This window comes from Manis javanica, chromosome 10, assembly GCF_040802235.1.
Source record: "Manis javanica isolate MJ-LG chromosome 10, MJ_LKY, whole genome shotgun sequence".
In the NCBI taxonomy this organism is placed as follows: Eukaryota; Metazoa; Chordata; class Mammalia; order Pholidota; family Manidae; genus Manis; species Manis javanica.
This window is the reverse complement of record NC_133165.1, coordinates 70,036,633-70,058,066: the sequence shown is the minus strand read 5'-3', so window position 1 is coordinate 70,058,066 and position 21,434 is coordinate 70,036,633. Positions and strand designations below refer to the sequence as shown.

The 21,434-nt window shown below is 35.3% G+C and overlaps 1 protein-coding gene across 1 annotated transcript in view; it reads right to left on the bottom strand.

The window, feature by feature from the left end:
• TRHDE (thyrotropin releasing hormone degrading enzyme) overlaps window positions 1–21,434 on the bottom strand; it is a 395,901-nt gene that overhangs the window by 7,540 nt on the left and 366,927 nt on the right. The window contains exons 16-18 of the mRNA XM_073213329.1: window positions 8,703–8,870; window positions 7,986–8,126; window positions 4,599–4,680 (exon numbers count right to left, since the gene is read on the bottom strand). Of these exons, the coding sequence (XP_073069430.1) occupies window positions 4,599–4,680; window positions 7,986–8,126; window positions 8,703–8,870 (391 nt within the window). The remainder of the gene's footprint in view (window positions 1–4,598; window positions 4,681–7,985; window positions 8,127–8,702; window positions 8,871–21,434) is intronic.

The window sequence follows — 21,434 nt, the reverse complement described above, 5'->3', positions numbered from 1 at the left end:
CTTACAAACCACATATAAGGATTAAAATTCCCTTTTTGTTTGATGAGAAAGAGTTATTCTTCACCATCTCCAAAATAAGCAGTATGAGAGCTTGGCCCTTACCTTTGCTGGCAAGGAATTACTGAAGTCATTGGGTGGTGGGAAAAAAGTAATGATGCCATGAAAACTAGATGATTAGTGACATTACAATCTGAGTAACTAGATGTAGAAAGAATGAGGGAGGACCGTGGACTCATTTGGCCAGAGAATTAACATAATTTATAATTGTTAAATGTTTTATCATAATTTTAAGGATATTTTCTCTAGAGAGTTTACATACTCTGGAAATGCTCAGGGATTTTATTACAAGATTAACTACTCGTGGTTTTCTTTCTGCGTGATATGTCTTAAGGAACTGGCAATCAGCCAGTTGCAAAGCTAATAGATAAATGTGAAAAATCAACTTGCAACATAGAAACATTATGTGGTGTAATTAGTGTGGGGTGTGATTCATCACTTGGTGGGCACCACATGGAGAACTTGCCAGCCCAGAAATGCAGTGCAACCAGATTGGCTCAGGGACAGGAAGATGGGAGGGGAGGGGCATTTAACATGGAATTAATTGTACTTTTCTGAATTAATCGAGAAACTGGTTCATTGGTAGCTTGGCTGGTTTATGACAGTGCTACTTGATATGATGCTACTTAGGACAGAGTACATTACGCTGATATGTTTTCCAAAACATATCCTCTACTAGCCTGTAAAGCCTTGTGCCTCACAGCATTAGGGATGGATAACTGCATCTCAGAGCTATGTCCTTTACAAGACTTGAAAATCACTATGCTTTCTAACAAACATGTAAAATCCCAGGGCATAACAAAGATTTATCAGTACTACCTTTTAAACTGATCTGACATTGGAACAAATTTGTATACACTAAGAGGAAGAAGAGAAAGGATTGAAATTTACTGAATATCTTTAAAATCCCAGGTACTGGGTCACACACATATACCTGGAATATGTACACACATATAAAAAGGCAGTCTAATGGTAGCATATGAATCATATGTTTAAACCTTAGCTGATCAATCCAATAATTCATTTGCATTTATATGTTTATGCTCAGACTCATTCATCTGTATTCCTAAAGCAACAAATAATGCATTTTGATATGTTTTGAATTTTGTGTTTCAGTTCATTACAAAAATGTGTACATTTGTACATGTATGCTATTGTGGCATTATTTACATAACATATGTCAACCAGGAAAAAAATTACATCTACTCCCAAAATAGGTTCCTCATTATTCTATATTTTCCTGGGCAGTCACTGAATATGCCAGATAGGAAAAATGACCCTTTGGCAATTTTGACTCTGTGGAGCATACTCTTAGCCTCTTGAGACAGCAAGCCAGCCTGAATACATGAAGCAAAGCTCTTACATCCTCCTCAAAGGCAAACTATGGGCTTGAATATGAATGTTGTATTGACACAAAGATAGTAGGTCACATTATCCTGTAAGAAAACTCTCATGAGAAAATGTAAGTGGTGGGTCTCTAAGGATTCATTTCTTAAATCAGTATTTAAGTGCACTAAATACTTCCCTTGTGAGCTCAAAGAGCCTGAGGTGACTCATGAATCTTAGGAGCAGCTTATTCATCAGAACACACCTGGCCCACTTTCCATAGCTGGCATCAATGGATCTTACGCCTGTGCTCTGATGCAGCTTTTCTGGCAAACATGGGGTCAGAGCAGCCATCAAACTGGTCCTCAGATATGATCACATACCCCTGCCTGACTTCAGAAGACATGGCTAGATGGAAAGCATTTGGCATTCCAGTTTTCTTATTTCTGCAGCCCTTTGGTAGATTTTCTGCTGCTGCTTGTTTTTATTATTGTATTTTCTAAATATTTATGCCATCTTATGCTTTTATTTGAAAATGTTGCAAGTTTAGACATTTTTATAAATAACATTTAGTAATATGTCAGAGTTGTTTGTGCTCCCTGTTCTTCTTAGCATAAAATTTCTAGACATGTTAATTTCTCTATTAAAAAAACATTTGAGCATTAAAAAATCTCTTATTTTAGGATACCCCAGACCCCAACCACCACATAATAAATTATTGGTAAATTACAAAAAAATAATATACTCTTAGTAGCTATATAAATGAATTGAATTAGCTATTACCCTATTATGAGGTTTATATTTTCAGCATTAAAACTGTAAATGGGATGTTTGTGGTACACAGGATCTATGTCCTGTAACAGTGCTGTATATTAGATTCAAGAGACAGAAAAACGAGTACTGGAGATGAGTGCTTAATAGACATTCGTATGAAGTAATGGCAAGGGCCTCTGAGGTTCCGTAGGACTGTACTTCCATTAGTTTAAAATTAAGGAAATGGTGCACTGTGTCATGCAGAAATACTGTCCAAATTGCTAGACCAAGGTAATTAGAAGAAAATTTCCATTTTCAGGTACTAGGCTACAGTTTTGGGGAAGGGACCATGGACCAAAATAAGTTTCTCTATTGAATGCCCCTAAAGCTGATGAGCATTGTTAAAATCTCAAATAAGTTTTCAGAATTCATAAAAATGCTGATTTCCTTTTGATCTATAAACTCCTAAACATAAGAATATGCCCTACCCAAAGGGAGCACATTGGGCTTTCTGCTTCCATTGCTCATTGGTTACTGGAGAACAAGACTGGAATCTCCTCAGCCTCTTTGTATTTATAGAAGGGGGTTATCAGCAATACAAATTAAATCCCCATTCTGCCCAATAATACGAGCTTCCAATCCTACAGATGATGACTAGATAATGAAAGTATGGAAAAGCCTCAGGCAGCAGTTGGCAAACTAGAAAATCAGAGCAAGCAGCTGTGCAGTGAAGGGATTCATCACTCACACCATGGAGAGCCTGTATGGGAAGTTAGCTACTTTGTGGATAATGGAATAAAAGCCCTAGTGTAGTTTCAGTTTTGAAATTGCACCTCTACTTATAGGGGTCTCTTGGAATATTTCAAATGGCAGTTAAACCAAGTGTAAAAAATTAAATATGTACATGAAGTATGTAGAACAAAATGGTCAGCATATGATTAAGTCAATAAAATGTTCTTTTAAAAGATGTTTTTGCATGGCCTCAGTATTAAACGAAGCAAGGAAAATATGAAATACAGAGAGGGTAGAAGATGAGAAAGAGGGAACAGGAGAGAGGCAGGAGAAGGAAGGGAGCAAAAAGGAGGGGCGCGAAGGTGGGGGAGGAGTGGGGGAAGGAAAAGGAGGGCAGAGTCCTTTCACTTCTGTGTTCACTTCAGTGGCTGCCCAGATTGTGACTAAATGCATCTTTCATTCCCGAAGTATTGAATGTAAAATCAAGGAATTAAAAATACTTCATTTAAAGACAGAGAAAATTGGAGGCAATCATTGTTTTTTCTTTCTGCCTCATATGGATATGAAGGAAGTCCTTCTCATTTAGCTGCCTTTATTAAAAAACATAGTAAAACATGCGCTGGGGCTTTCAAAACCGAATCCTTCAGGGATAGGAGCACATAGCAGGGATAAAAATTGAATTTCAAATCATGACAATCAGAAACTTAGCTTAGCACAGCTTAGCTCATGGAGTGAAAGTATCCAAGATAGTGTGTGGGGGATGATCCTACAAAACTGGGCCGTGTTAAACGATATTCAGGGTGGTGCCGGGCTAATGTTTCTGGGGGATTGTTGCTCCCTATGATTAGATTCTGCCAGTGAAAAGAGAGGAAACCAGGATTCTCAACACCAGGTCTCAGCTCTGTTTCACAGTGGAGGCAAGGAGCCCAGAGCAAAGGTCCAGATGCTTGAAGCCCAACTCATTTTAATCAATGAAAAGTGTCTGTATTTTGCTCCTTCCTCCTACCTACTTACCCCTTCCCATCCCCCATCCTTCTCTATTAGAGTCACGAGTTAATGGTCAAAAAACTACCTGGTTTAAGTTTCCAGAGAAATAAACCAGAGAAAAATGGGAATGTTACCTACTTCACAAACCAGACACTAGTCCTTAAAAAGTTAAGTCTATTTTCACTAATGAACTTAATTTGTGTTTGTATTAAGAAGAATTTTAAACAAACTCGTAATGTATATTGCCCTGCCACACATATGCCACACATATGAATTCATTCCATTTAACGGACTAGATAGCACAAAGCATTACCACCTCAAGTTACCCATTCTCTGTACAGGCCTGATCACCAAGCAGTGAGACTCGAGTTCTGTGACTCAGCACAAACCTTGGTCCTGTGTGTTCAAATACTGAGTCATTATGACAGGAAAGTTTTGTATTTGGGGGACCTTAAACTAGGCTCACAGAGCTAGCTGAGGAGCAGCTGATGGGATCAAAGATTTCCAGAGTGGATTTGGAAGCCCCTAGTTTGAGAAACATTGTATTCAAACTTCTCGTGGGCATTTAATATTTAATATGTTAGAAATGTCTTTCCAAATAATGGAGTAAAGTCCTTACCATGGGTATGTGCATGTGTATATTTTGAAAGAGGGGTACGAACCTGTTAGGAAAAAAATGGTTGAAATAAATGTGCAATTTCATATACTTATAAAAGAAAAGCATTACAACTCAGAATATTTACCTCTTTGAGTTCACCTTCAGTATTAAGAAATTCTGTAACTCCACTGATAAGTTTGGAATTCATAAATAATGCCTCTCCATACCTCAAAAGATAAAAAAAAGGTCTTAATGTTAATATAGGCAGTAATTTAAAAAATACTGCTCTACACAGGTTTTAGAATGCTTCTCAAGGGTTCCATTTGACCACTGTGTCTTGTTGCCATTACGATCTCTGAGCATTCAAGGTCATTTCTCCAGGGAGTCGGAGAGGGGCAAATAGCAGTGCCCGCAGGACACTGTCAGATGCCACCTGACTGGTTCACAGTGTTTCAAAGAGGTCTAAGTTGTAACAAATTAAAAACAAACAAAAAAGGAGCATTCTACAGTTAGATTTTAGGAACTACTATTACATTTCAAAGGCTTGAGAAGGAAATCTTTTATATCTTTTAACTTAAAAGCAACCTAGTTCACACTAAGGGAAAAGGATCCCAACAAAGGAAACAGAAAAGGAAGACACACTTGGGCATTGCCATCATGTTACCCAGATGGGATCCTTTGGTCTGATCAGCCATAACTGATAGTGGCATTTCTCTTTTTCATGCTTAGAAACTGAGCCAAGTTTCTCAAAAGGCTCCCCAAAGTGTGAGCATTCTTTTTCATGTGGGCATTTAAAACATCAAGTTCATTTGGATTGCATAAACCTTGTACCACAAGCATGAATTACTTGACTCATGACCCAAGACAAGGAACAATTTGGGTCTGTGAGTTGGAAAGCTTTCTCATTTTGTTGATTTGTCTCTACTGTGCTAAGCATACCTACCATGGGTTATCCTATTCTCAGAACGATGAAAAGTACACTCAAAATAAGATTGAGTTTTTAGAAGCAAAGGTCCAACAACTGTTACAAGAGGTTTTCTTATGCTGCCCTACCTTGAGGGACCTCAAGTAATTTAGCTTTTGGAGCCTCAGTTTCTTCATCTGTAAAATGAGGCAGCTAAAATGATGACCATCATGAATTATAACATTAAACTACTTCATGGAAAAAATTAAGTAAATAAAATAAAATGAATAGGCATTCAATAAAGAGATAAGTAATCATCAGTACTGAGGATGTGGTTACAGAAATTGCCTACTGTCCAGGAGTGAAAATAATTATTTTTCTAAGAGCATTTTGCTTATATACTTGGCTTACAGTTGTGAAAAGATGAATAAGACACACTTCTTTCCTTGAAGGCATCATACAATCTAGTACTGTAAACAGATCATTTCCATTTGTTGTGGTTAAATGTGGTAATAATAACATTATACAGTGTTCAAATAGTGCCTCTTAAGCTGTGGGGACTTGGGAAAGGCTTCTGGAACTGATGGCATTATAGATTAGAGAGTAATTCGGAACATCAAGGAAGAAAGTTATTTTAGGCAGAGAACCAACATAAACAAAGGCAGGGAACAACGTGGTGTGTGCAGACCACTACGAGCTAATGTTAAGAGTATATAAATTGTGAGGTGGGAAAGAGCAGAATAAGAGGCAATGGGTTAGTCAGAGAACTTATTAGGGGCTTATATTTTCACTGTGGCACAGTAGAGTGAAGGTTTTACAGCAGAGACATGTTACATTTGCTTTTCAGAGAGATTCTTGGGCAAAGGGAGGAGGTGTGTGTGTGTGTGTGTGTGTGTGTGTGTGTGTGTGCGTGTGTGTGTGTGTGTGTGTGTGTGTGTGTGTGTGTGTGTGTGTGTGATTATAAAGGCAGGGAGACAGAAGGCCATATTGGCAAGAGATGAGACTAGGGCAACGGCCACAGGTAAGAAAAGAAGAATTCAAGAAACATTAAGGAATTCTTGAAATGACACTACCTAAGCCTAATTGTTACATTTGGCAAAGGAAAGGGAAGCCATATGTAGATTTCCAGTGTCTGGCTTGAGCACTTGGGGAATGGCTTTGTTACTTACTGAGAAAAGGAAGACAAAAGGAAAATGATGAGCTTAGCTTTGTAACTACACCCCGCAATAGAGGATCTCCACAGGCACCTATCACAGTTAAAGCTTAGGTGAAATGTTCAACTCAGGGATATAGATTTTGGAATGATTGAAATCACAGGAGTAGATGGCAACTAAAAATAGAATCTTCAGAGCAAGAAGGAGAACCTAGGACAGCATCCCCATGAACTCCAATGTCCAAGGACTGACAAAGGAGTAGGAACAGTTGAAGACAACAATCCTATTGGTCAAGATAAACACTGCCATATCTGTAGATAGGCTGAAACCTTAACCTTTCTACCTTTTGATTAAAGATCATGGACACTCAGTGAGAAAAAAAAAAGATGTATCAGGAGTCAAACATTTTTTTGTAGGGGCTAAAATTATATGTGCATTCCACTAAACTCCAATCTACAAAATCACTCCCTAAAGAAACTCTGTGTATTGATAGATATGTGATACTCTTTGAAGTGAAATGCTTAGATAAATTAATTTCACTATGTATCTGACTATTCACTATATAATGTGAATGACAGCAAAGCAAATTATAAACTTCCAATCATTCCAGTTTCTGAGCTGAAAATACAAAGAACCCAATATGCTTTCTAAGAACATCAGTGCTCTTTGACAATGAAATATCTGTAGATGAAAATGTGTTTTAATATGCTGCATCCATTCAAATTGAACTCCTTTGTATGAGGGCAACCAATAAAGGTGTGCTTTAAAAAAAAAAGTTTGTAAGTTTTTAAGAGCTGGAACAGTAGAACTGCTCACTGGGGACACTGAAGTTTGAGAACATGCAGCATCTACATGATCTATAATAAATTTAATTTTAAAATACTATAGAGATTATCAGAGCAATAAATTAGCACTTATTATAATGTATTTAAATACATAATGAGATATTTTCTAAAACTGAGGCTGAAGGATTCTCACCATGAAACAAGATGTCTCAGGAATGATTCTATAGCAAAAAGAATTATACAATGATTCAAATGTTCTTTCTCTATATCATGGTTTAATGTTATTTATATTTAAAGGAAATTTAAAACAATTCCACAGAAGTAATCAAAGTTTTCTTATCATAAAACCCTATATCTGATTCTTAATCATATTTTTTCTATAACACATTCATGATAACAGGAGTTTTATGATACAATTTCTTCAACCTTGGACAGTTTGATAGATTTTCCACGAAAGTAGCACTTCTAAGCTTTTTCACTACCACATTTCCACATATAATTATGGTTATCAATCATTAATACACAAATAATGATAAAGAATTGCTAAAATAATTCTGAGATTCACAGGAGTGGCAACACCCATCTTGACTATTCTTAAATCTATTACCTGGACCTTGGTTCTAACATATAAAGGCCCAACTTTACTCAGTCAGGTATAAATGATTGAAACTCTTATTTCTAATTTCTACCTGGTATTTAATATCTTCCATTTATCTCTGAAAAACTTCCAGGCAAGGTCTCGGCCATGTGGATTTCGAGCTACATGGATTATCACATCAATTGCATCTTGATCCAGCACCACCTCAGAATTCAGCGACAGATTCAGAAGCCTGTAAGGAGAGAATGGAGGGGAAATGTTTAGTCCAATAACTTAAACATTTCTGTAAAAGTACAAAAAGTACATGATTTATCATATTTTTCAAAAGAATAGCTCAATGAAGACTACAAAGAGAACAATTTTCTGTGTATAAAAGGGGGAAGGCCAAACTCATAGCATTTTAATTAATATGTTAATTAAATTCTGAAAAACTTGTGGGTGGAGAAATCACAATTCTGGTTTGAGGATGCAAATTCACTTTTAAAATTCTTTAGAGTAAAATTCTAATTCTTCAGAGTAAATTCTTTTTAGAAGGAAATATTGTCTTTTATATATATATATATATATATATATATATATATATATATATATATATATACACAATATATAAAATAATTAGTTCAAAACAAAGGTATATCTTTCAAGTCAACTAGCTTTAGTCATGTTAACATGGCAGTTTTCCTTAGCAGTAAGAAGATATATTCTAGAGTAATTAGCATACATTCAGGAAAATAAAAACAACTTCCGCACACTTTGAGGCACACAGAGAAACTCATTACTAATAAATGTAGAAAGTTAACTGACCCACCTATTTAACAAATTCCTGTCATCACTGCAAGTTAAGGCTTCCAACAATATCTTCTTCTCAGAAACTGCTGTGGTGGAGTGGAATTTCATCCATATGAATTCCCAGACATCTTCATCTAACAGTGAAACTCCTGTACAATAGACGATGTCTCTGACATTCAGTGGTATTCTAAAGAAGCAACAATGGTCATTTTCTGTTAATTAAAAGCTTCATAGTATTGAAATAAAGACATATGTTGCTTTACTATAGTCAAGTGTTCAAAAATATTTTGTTAATTAGATTTTACCTGAAAGGGAGTAATACTATATAGTAACAATATTCAAAAATATTGGTGACTGAATTAATAAAATAATGTTTTTTATTTACAGGTAGTTGTGAATGAAAATTTTGTTTCTATTCTTGAAATTATATGTAAACAAAAATCTGAACATAAAAGCTTATGAAAAAGGTAAAAACATAGTGCTTTCCATTTCTACCAGTATTAGTGTACTTATCAACCCAAGACTGCTCTTAGAATTGGTACTCCCAAGAATGACGAGAAAGCGCTGGTTGAAAGGACTAATTGGATAAGACAGAAACATATTCTCCTAAATTCTTAGACTTTTTTTCTAAAATTATTTTTCTCAGATCTCCAAATTTTGGAACCTGAAGAATTATTAATACAAATAATAGACAGATAAAACATAAGTAGTAAATTTCAAGTAACTAGAAAGTTCTTTCTCTATATGTTTATAATCTATATGTTTATAAAAGTGATTATAAAAAATAGACTAAATTTTGACTTTGACTCCAACATAATGTTACAGTGGGAAAATGCTAGTGGATTTCACTAGTCCTGACTATATATAAGCTATAACCTATCATGTGTACTTTGCTATGGCAATCTTTTACTAAGTATTTGTTCTTTTAAAATTCAGTATATTCCCCACATTTTAAAAACACAATTATTTGAAAGAACATTCCAAGATTAAAAAAGGTAAAATGCACTTCTGCTTTGTGTAATATTCAGTAATATAATATTAAAACTTTTCCCTTATCATTTGAATGTGGCAGATAAGAAATGCTTTCTCTGGATGACAAGATGAAACAATCCCCTCTAAATTAGGACCTTGGTGGATAAAGTTGTATTTGGAAAACAGGAGGAAATGTCTGGATGACTAGGAGCAAGATGACCTTCATCTTACTTTGTTAAGCCACTAAGTTTGGCTACAATCAGGAAATTGAGGATTGTGTATCAGGATAGTAGATATGCATCTGTTAGAAGTATCATACAAAATTTGTGGTTGCCAGAAATGACTAAAACTATTTTTTTCTCTTTCTACAAGTAATTAGTGTTTGAAGAAAAGTTATTTTAACCTTGCTGACTGAAGCTTTTTGTGTGCATGTAGTATTAGAAGGCAAGCATTTTGTTCATTTGTTTAATTTGTTTTGTTTTATTTTTAAAGAAACAAAAGGATATGGACAGCAGAAGAAAGCAGCAAAGGGCTTCACATCTTTCTCCTGTCTTCCCTGACAGCCTTGAGCCCCTTGAAGAAAGAACCAACAATTGTCCTCCAACAAAATGGTTGGTGAAACCTTCTTCTCCTTGCTCTGTTTATGACCAGTTTGTCACAGGGCACACTTGAAATCCCTAAGGAAAACTTTGCCAACACATTTTGAAGAATGTGTCAATCTTGGTAGATAAAGCATATGATTATAAAGCCGCCTCCATCTTTACTAACTGCAATAAGAAAGTTAAGAAACTGAGCCTTTAAATTAACAGCTAGAAAAGAGAAGGAGTCTTTTCCTCCGAATATTACAGGCTATGGGGTACAACACTGTATTATTGCCATGACTTTGGCCAAGAGATCAATATAAACATTGGCAAACAATGTCAATAATATGTCTACTGAAATCATCAACTGACCAATCAAAGCTTATTTTCTTAATGTTAGACTTAAGCTTACTTTCTAAGAGACATTCACTAAGCTATTAATATACCAAAGAGCATGATGGGGATAGAGCCCATTGAATCAGGTTTATTACTGCCTATGAAACTGGTTTCCAGTATCAATGCTTACAAGTAGAAAAGGCATACAGAAATACAGAAAAGGCAAAAAAAAAAAAAAAAGAAAAGAAAAAGTACATATTAAACTATGTTTCTTAGAAATAACTTGAGTGTCATATGCTATAGTCAGTAGCTATAGTCCATATTTTTTGTTATCCAGTAGTTACTATTAGCTGTTGCTGAGCTGTGTAAAAATAGATAAATAAATGAATGAATGAATAAACAAGGAATAAATGGCCAGTACAAGCTCTGGATGCTGGCTAAAGGGGCAACAAGCAGAAAATACCACTTTTGTGCCATACTATGGTCTAGGTTACATGTCCTATTTTATTAGTCTATATAATAATATCTTTATGTAAACTATTTTGGGAGAGAGAACTCTGTTTCTAAGAGAGGATATTTCGTACTACAGTGTAAGTTGAGAACCAGGATGATCTGTACATGAAAGACTTTCCTATTTTAACCGTCACAGATAGGGCTAATGACAAGGAAAATAAGATACATCAGTTTCTGATATTGATAATAATCAGGTAACTGTCACTGAATTTTGATCTTTTCTTCTTCAATAAAACACCATCTGATAGAAAGTAAAATCCACCAAAAATTTTTAAATAAAAAAATAGTGTATCCTTTAAGAGGATATTATCACCAAGCCCTGGGTTTAACCAGTGGGCTGCAGAGTCATATCAATGCATCCAGCCTGGAATTCTCTTAGTGTTGAACTGGCCATGGATATCTCCTCTATTCTCTTTTTAAATTACTTTTTAGTCAATAAGTCACCTTTGATACATATTTAACGTTGGCAAGAGTAGATTTCCAACAAAGATCCATTCTGTTTACCAGCACTGAAGAAGTACTTGTTAAACTACAGCCTCTGGGTGATTGAAAGGACATAGGCTCCAGGTGTATTTCTGGAACTGCTGTGTGACCAGCTGGTCACACATACAGCAAGAAGAAATCTTCATTGCACCCAGCAATACAATATTGGATGAAATAACAGATAAACAACCCTGTAGGAATCCAACAAAAGTTGTCCTGGGCAAAAGGGGCCTTTGAGAGCAAAACTGTCCAGAAGAGGGGCAGATTCTGTGTCTGGAGCTGCAGCCACAAACCAAGAGAGATGACATGATTTGTATGTGCTCTGCAAGAAACTGCAGGTCAAATTTCAGGCTTGTCAGCAGCTGTCTCTTTGTGCATAGCAGATGTATCCAATTTGATTACTATGAAAATGAAACACACATATGTTTACATATATAATCTGAAGCCTTTCGATGGTATATTGAAAAATAGCCCGCCCTCAGTCTCAGCCACAAATCCCCAAACTCTCAGGAAAGAAATGATTTTATTAGCAGACGCTGGGAGGTATGCATTGCTTAAGGCCCGTAAGGCTTCATAGAAGAGCAAGGACAGAGCTGATTAGCCAGAGAATACTGCTCTGATTTTTCATCTTCTCCCACCCCATCCATTCCTTATCTTCCTTACGTACCAGATAAAGAATCAATGTATAGTTCATGAGACTATTAGTACTCATCATCAAAAATATAACAAGATTGGTGAGCACTAATATTGCCAAGGGCCTTGGCTCCCAGTGATTTCCATTGTTAATGAAACCCCCTTTTGTTGCTAAATTTGTAAAGATGTTCTAATAACATTTTAGCAAAATGATTGCTCTGGGGACAGTTTAAGATCTCTTTGTATAAACCAAAGTCATTAGGAACAAATGAAGAAGCTCATTTGTGTGTAAAGCATGAGCTGAAAAACCCACAGAACCCATAGCTATGAACGGTACAAATGAGTCCTGTGAGATTCTCGGCATCAGGATCACAAAGAGAGAGGGCCCCTTCCCTTGAAAGTGGAAATTGTTTATGAAAATGTGAATATCCCCACAGTCATTCCTCTTTAACTGCTGCCTCAGAAGTAAATCTTTTAATGGAATTTTATCATCTGGGAAGGAAAGCTGTGCTTATTTTTCTGTAGATATGGTACACATCATATCCATGAGCACAGAGTTGGTTTCTCCTAGCTGCCTTTGAACAAGACGAATGAGGTAATGCTTAGCCAAGAGGAAATGTGTTTATCTTTTAAGGGTACTAACACTGCAGGAATGATAACCTAATTAGTGTAAACTGTGCTACATTTTTTATTCTATTCTCATGTCAAACAGGATCATGACGGAGTTCACTTGTATGATAAAAGTTTTGAAGTTATACAAGTTCAGTGTACCACTTTGAAATCATTTGCTTTTGTATTTTGGTGCTATGTTTTAGCCTTTTTTACAGTGCTGAAAGCAAATGCCTGAAAACTACAGAAGTTCAAAAATAGGCAGGTAGAAAAATAAAGGCATGCATCTTTTAGAAAACATTTTTTACTCAGTTAAATAATAATGATAGTGGAATGGGACTCAGATATTAAATCTGAATAAACTAGTACTTTAGTTATTAAATAGAAAATTATGAAGTAGATTAATGAATTAAGATGAATAATGAGGAAAATTCCAAAGATTTTTTTCCTGAATACTTTTCTCTGTTACACTATTTCTTTTTTTAAGGTAGAAAATCAGGACTCATTTAAAATAACAGTTAAGATCTGGCTTAAGTTAAGATATAAATAGCAACTAAGAATGATATCAGATTAATATTTAATGATATGACAAAATACATTATTTAATATAATGAAATATATTATTAAGGACAGAATATAACACATATATAATACCAGTGCATTAAGTTGTAAAAACACAGAATGTGTATGATAGGAAGATAGGCTGAAAGGATAAACAAGAGAATATTAATAACGCTTGCCTCTGGGTTTGGGGTTAATGCTTAAGTAGCCTTTCTTCTTTTATCTCATATGTTTCAAATTCAATAATTTAATAACTTGTACAATTACTTTGGAAATAAGTGAATGTATAATTACATTGATGAAGATAAAATTCTATTACTATTTGCATAAAATATATTCCCACATAGGAAAATGCTATTGGATAATATGTAGAAATAATTCTGATGATACAGTTAAAGTATCTCCTGGAGGAAAATTATACTTGCCAAAGGAAAAAAAAATCACATTATTTAAAAATACCAATTTTGATGCTTAATCAGATATGGGTCTATATCTAAGCAGGTTCTCGGTAGACCTAATTTGGCCAGTAACTGCCTCTAGGACTCGGCAAGTGCAGGTCATTGCTCTGGGCTTTATGTTTTATCCTAATTGGATGGGGCTGAAGTACATGAGTTCTAAGGTCCCTTCCTGCTCTGTGAGTACAAGATTCTTTTCATTAACAGTTGTATTAACATTGAAATGTGGATTTGATTATTTTCAAAGACAATGAAAAAAATTGTCAAATCACTAGACTCAGAGCAACTGTTTCTTTCAGTGGTATTACAGAAGCCACTGATATAGAGGTGGTTTATCTTTTAATTAATTGTAATTAATTTGCAGTTAATTAGTTCATCTGAAAGAGTGTTTGCTACTCTACCTCTAAATTACAAAACAGCATTGGGTGAGGCTTCCTCATCAGCACTCCCCATCTTGTTCTGCCTTGTACGTAGTGGTACTCTCACTTCAGCGGAACAGACAACCTATGACTTTAAAACACCACACTGAAAACAACTTACACCTACAAAGGTTGAACCTATTCATAGTGACCCCAACCCCCATCTCTCATGCCATCCCTATTTATTAGTCCCTTGGCTGCTGCAAACAGAGCCTTCTTGAATAAAACTTAAAATTGTTTAGGAGAAATATGTGACTTTTTTGCATCTGTGTCAGTTTCCTCATCTGTAAAATGGAGATAATAATTCCTTACAGGTTTGTTACAACAATTAAATGAGATAAATGTTCATCCAGGGCTTGGCACAGTGCCTGGGATATATCAAGGGCTCAGCACAGGCTTTATCTAAATGCTGTGCATGGCCAAGCCTAAGGGACATAGAAAATTGTCTCAATATGTGGTAATGGCATTCCTCCTCTTCATTATTTTTATTGCTATTATTATTAGGTTGAGGTGGCAACAATATTCCTAGTTTCCCAAATGAGTACTGGACTAAAAAGAAAGCAGCAATAAGGCTTTTAGACAGCCTCATTAAAGTGACTAATTATAAAAATAGTAACTGACAATACATCTCCAGTTTAAGGCATTGCAATCAAATGCACTTTTATAATCCTACCCACCTTTACTGGTATACTTGTCAATCAAATATGCCACTGAATCTCTATGCAAATCCTAGCAACCAGAAGGAGTACTGTTCTTAGGATCTCTGCAAGGCCCCTAGCAAAGGGGGAGCAGAATCCATCCGTGGGAAGAGTGCAGGGAGTGACAAGAGGGTTGGCGGGGAGGACACGCCCACAGTGAGTGCTGTCTGCCAGGCTCCTTTCTGGCAGCAGTGAGGGCTGCCCCATGTCTAGGAGCACATGCTCACATGTTTGTTCATTCCCACTGAACCCAAAGCACAACAAAAGGGAATACTAAAGCAAAGGAAACAAACAAACAAAAAAAGCAGTTCAAAAACAGCCTGTGTAGCCCTTTGGACCTCAAAACATAGAGCTGAGAAATCTGGACCAACTATATTTAAATTACTGTGTTTTGAAATGATGTTCAATGCAGCTTTATGTTTTAATTTTGCATATTTGCAAAGAGGCATATGCTGTTCTTTCTATATGAAAGGAAAAAAGATTGCTGGGAAGCGAGGAGTCATTTTAACTCAACATTCCAGTGTATCAAAAGATTATATTTTAAAATAACTGCCCTCCTTTTAAATGGATTTTATAATTAAAATGAATATGCTTTGAAAGGGATGGTCACTTTACTTAAGCTAAATAATATATGTGAAATTTTATTTTAAATGTTTAGGCACCATATGTAAAATAACTATCATTCTGACCAGGTGGGAAGCAAGAGGGATGCAAGGGCCAAGTATCCGGGCTCTAAGACCTCTTTATTAAAATATAATTGCAAAAGCACAAAAACAATAGAAACTAAATGACCCAGACAACATTAAAGAGGGCAAACAGGAAGAGACATCAAAGAAAAGGTAGAAAGACAGGAAAAATACAAGTGAGAAATGTACAGAAGCTCAAAAGTTCAGTGTAATGAAGACAGGGAAGACAAAGACCTACAAAAAGTTAAAGGGGAAAAAGGCAAATTATTAGAGAATTTGTGAATTCACTTGTCTAAAGTTTTTCTTTGACCTGGATTTTAAACATTCTACGGAAAAGCCTAGGATACTGTTATTTCAAATTTCACAACCCAAAACCCTTATGACATCTAGAATCAATTATACCTTTAAGAACTCAAAAAAATCAAACTCCTTTATAACAAAGTAGAAAAAATAAGATATCTGTGATGACTCACTCTCTAACAGTGAGCAGCAGGCTGCTAATATAAATAGCTCTAAGAGCATAACATAATTTAAAACTTAAAGAGGTATACAGCTGTAGTAGAAGTTGTGAAATAGCTGATAAATTGCCCTATTTATAGATGCCTGTGTTAAAGATGAGATTGTTGTCTGATAGTCACATGCCTAGTATCCATTCTTCTCAAGGAATCTGCTCTACCCTGATATCTGAATATATAAGCTTGTTCTTCACTCAGCTCTGTCAAAGCACTATAAATCTAAGTGCCTGCTCTGATATGAAGTGTGTGTGTGCATGTGTATAACAGTGTCTGAATCATTGTGATTAGGAACCAGGACTTTAGGTTAACTATGACGTTGAAAGATAATGATGGAAATGGCACATTATTATGAGAGTGATTGTGTACGCATTGTTCTCATTCAAATCATGACCCAGGCTTGAGTGTTTATGAAAACCCCACTGGATGACACTGGGCTCCACCTTGACAAATAATTCAGGTTGCCCAGGAATAATTTAGAGTAACAGTCACTGCCTTTTGTATTCTTCACACAAAGGTTGAAAATTACACAGATTTACTGTATCCATCAAAATACTACATCTACAAATGTAAAGGCCTGTGCAAATGTGGTTTCCCTTCATTCCTAATGCACTGTCAAGGTTACTGGGTTAACAGGCTGATTCTCCAGCCTGGGAAGAATCAACTATGGCAATTTAGTTAATTTTTAGGCATAACCACTATGCAATATGTAATGTATTTTTTTTCTCACTTGAAAGGCCCCCAACTAAAAATAGATTTTATTTTGGCCAAAGTAAATTTTACTGTGTGTGTGTGTGTGCACATCAACTAACAACAATACTGCTGGTTGTCATAGTTTTAATAGATAGATTCATTACACAAGAAAAGACTCTACTTATAAAAATAGAGAAGTATTTTTATTCCTATCAAACCTTCCATGTTCTATGGCTTCACTGAAATAAACATTGACCCTCCTGTGAAATCTGGGATAAAATTCATACACATGTATGTGTTTTAAGGAAAAAGGATAGGTATTATTAAGTGTTATAATTCAGTTGATAGTTAAAAATAGTTAGGAAGAAATCAGTTTCTGTTATATATGACAATAGAAAATTACTGAAAAAGAAATAATGTGGGTTCTGGAGAAAAGCAGCATGTTAACCATTGTAAGAGTGGATGAAAAAGTTAAAAAAATAAGCTAAAAGTCATTATTTTGCATTGGAAGGCACTTGTTACAGGAAAACACATACTTTTAAAAAGTCATCAAAAATAGTATGGTTTTGTGAAATGACTGAAATGTAAACACACATATATACATGTCACTGACAGGTACTGGTTATAGCTCTGCACATGTAAGAAAAGAATGAGAAAACAGTGCCAATTAAAGGCTGAGCCATACTGTTCTGGATAAAATAAGTCGCTTCAATGTTTTTCTATTTGACTTTTTTAATAGTCATTAGAAAGCCATTAAGTCTCAAGTCTAGAAAAAAAAAAGAAAGGAGACTTCCTTCTAAATATTTAGAAGTGAAAGGATCCTGCAAATCGAGGATGGGTTCCCTGCTGTGAATTCTAGGGGTGTCTCTGTATACTACTCTCTCTTCGCGCCACAGACCTCACCTGTATTTTCTTTTCCTACACAAAAAAGTAATAGTAGGAGGACTGATGAAAATGATTTTGTCTGAATTTTGTGAGGAATAAGAAGAAGCTACCTTCTCCATATCTTCTCTTATCCCTCCATTTCTTGATAGAAAGCTTAAAGACCAGTAGGATGAAGTGAGTGAAAGTTAAAAGTTTAACTTGCTATGTGCAGCACTCCTTGATAGTCCATCAAACCAAAAAAAAAAAAATCCAAAATGTTGACAATAAACCAAATTTTGAATATAAGGCAGAGGTTAAAGGTGTGTGTATTGGTTTGTTAGGACTGCCATAAAAAATTACCACAAACTTGGCAGCTTTAAATAATAGAAATTTGTTCTCTCAATATTCTCATGGCCAGAAGTCCTGAATTTTTCTGCTTTCTTCTGAGGCTCTGAAGAATCTGTTTCATGCTCTTTCCTAGGTTCCGGGGGCCCCAGCAATCCTTGGGATTCTGTGGCTTACAAATGAATGACCTCAATTGTTCCCTGTCTCCACGCAGATTTCCCTGTGTCCCTCTGTGTGTGTGGCGTATGTTTGCTCTCTCATAAGGACACTTGTCCCACGATTAGGGCTCACCCAAAATACACGAAATGTCATCTCAAAACCTTTCAATTATGTCTGCAAAGAGCCTACCCAGATAAGGTCACATTCGCAGAGTTTAGAGTTTGGACATAACTTTTAGAGGCCACTGTTAAATCCAAGACAGTAGGTACCTGTGCTTATATTTTTCTGGTTATTGCCAAGAAATTACAAGTCATCAAAGCTCTTGCTCACTTCCAGTTATTTTAAGAGCTTTATATATATATATATATATATATATATATATATATATATATATATATATATATATACACATTCACACACACACACACATATGTGTGCATGTATATATATATATATATACATACACACATATATACATATATAATATTTAATATTATAAACAAACAGTATTTGATGTTTGATGTTATGGAACATTTTTAATCAACATTATCATAATGCTAAGTAAATGTTATCAGGCTATCATTAGAAAGAAGACTAATATAACCTGTTTTCCTTTTCATTTTGAGATAGAATTGATTATACGTACAAAATCAGTCCTAAGTGTTCATCACAAGGGCGAAAAAATAAACAAAAAGGAAATACTGATGTTGCAGAAGGAATCTTCTTGGTGCTAATCCATTGTTTTTATTAATTGGGGGAAACGTGGAGGACATTTCTTCTTTATTGTGGTTAGTAGCTTTTTCAACACACATTACAGTCAATGAATATGAACCCATCAGTACAATCTACTTTCTGTGGGTAAGTAAAAATGTTCTGGATGCTGCAAATATTTTTTGTTGGTACTTCAGCTATGGTTTAGTAAATAAACATGATTGCTATCCTAAGTTTAATCAGCATTGCCCCCTGGGTTGCCCAGGTAAATCCATATTTACTTAGTCCTAGTACTGTGATAAACAGATGATTAAAATAGAACTATTCTGTAACTAATCAATAGGCATATATCTTGATTGATGAGACAAAAGTGCAATAGTGTTATGCCTGAAATTGGTATAATATTAGGCAAACAATACTAGCATAATAGGAAAATTACTATTGGCAGAAATGAGGGGAAAACCAATTATACCTAAAAGAAAAAAAAAGTTAAATTAAATCCAGTCACCTTCAAAAGCTTACTTCTGTAAAAATTAAAATGCCTTGAAAAAATAATATTGACAATTTGCCTCTGTGCATGGCATAGTATTATAATTTAAAAAAAAGTAAAATGTCAGGAAAAAGCCAAAAGTGTTGTGAAAAGGAAAACAAATGCATGATTATTTCTGCATTTTAAACTAGAATATAAAATCATTAATGCATTTAGATTACAAACTAAATGTGACTGTAAGAAAATGAATAGAAATAATGCACTTACTGGAGTTATATTAGCTCTCGAGGCAATTAAAGTCCCTACTACACCAAAGAGTAAATTAAAAATACATCCAGATTAGTTAGTCCCTCAAGTAGGTCATGCTGTCAAATATTTATCCCATGATGGACTGAACTGAGCTAGCATGTACTGAATTCCCCAACTAGTGAGGAAAACTAGTACTTTCAGTGTGATTACAGAGAGGCTTAGGGGAAAGAGAGAATAAAGTCCTCATCTATATTCAAGTGCAACCACTACTTACACAAATGGTTAAGCCAGGTAGTGATTACTGGATAGGAAAAAGATTTTCAGTTTAATGAAGGAATTCACAACAAGAATTACTCAGATAGCAAGCACACTCACTGTATTTCATATATTCTTTTTCTTCCACATAGCTTTTCTAAAACACTTCTAAGAGAGATCTCCTAAACTGTTGATGAAGGAACATCATCAATTAAATGGGATTTTTGCTCTTCTCAGCAAATAAAAATAAAACAAACTGATACCTGAAAAAAGAGCTACAAAACTTTAAGAGGATGTTCTTGGGTCAGGACCAATTCTGCTCAATCAGCTAAACTTTCTGAAAGTACCCAGACTTTAATCTTGAAAAATTATGTTGCTAAGGAAGGCCATTGTTATACACTGTTCCTTCCACTGAGTATCTCCTTTCCTTCTTTGCCTAGTGAATGTGTTCCTTTCCTGTAGGCCTCAGATCAGTTGTCACTCTGCAGAGATGTCGGCCTCACTGAAAGGTGTAACTGTCCTTTTCTTGTAAATCTCCTCTCTGGGTTCTCAAGACAGTCGAAATCTTGTAGTATTTGCATGGTATCTGCTTAGTCTCAATTTACCCCTTTGGACTTTAAGCTTCAGGAAGACAGAAACTGTATCCTTTTGCTCATCATTGGGTCCCAGGTGCCTTTTAGCACATTGCCTGGGACGTAGCAGAGGCTCAAGGTATATTTGGTACATGAATCATGTACTGTAAAGTCTGAATTAATTACATTAATGTAGACTTATTACTATGGAAGAAGTGTACAATATCTTATTTTAGAAAAACCATGTGATTAATAACCAGATATCCCATTACCGAAAGGTGGACTAGTGACACTGATCCATCCAATGAGGGATGCCGCATATTAAGTATCTTATGTCTTAGCTTTAAACACCTACAGAAGGATAAATTGATAATAAGATGTCAATGATGGTAATGGTTTTGATGGTAAGTGTAAATGATTCCAGATGTTCTCAGACAACTTTGTTTTAAAAATTTTCATGAGTAATTGCTAAGTCTGTATGCTGGAGTTATGCAGATAATTCATAATGAGGTGTCTGCCCATAACTACTGAATATAAAGTTCAGAGGCCAGAAAGGTGATCATCTCTTAAGGATTTTATCCAAGCATATGTTAAAACTAAACAAAAATATGTGCCCTCAAGTTTTGTGATGGAAAAAACTAGCTCAAAGTACTTTATAAATCTGTATTGCAAACAGTAAAGTAAGTGGTTTACTCTATATTTTCTCCCTCACCTCAATGGGTCTGTTAGAAAGGACATTTCAAACAGTGTGCATGAGGTTCCGTATTAACAGTCTTGCAACTGTGCACAGTATGGAATAGCCAAATGAATTATAGGACAGGATTTTGTATGACCTCACATGCAAGTAAAAATGTGAACAACTAAAAATACCTGTCAATCAGTTTAAAGCTACTTAACATAATCCACTGAGAATATAACTACCCTTTGAAGCAACCTTCTTAAATTCTTAGAAATT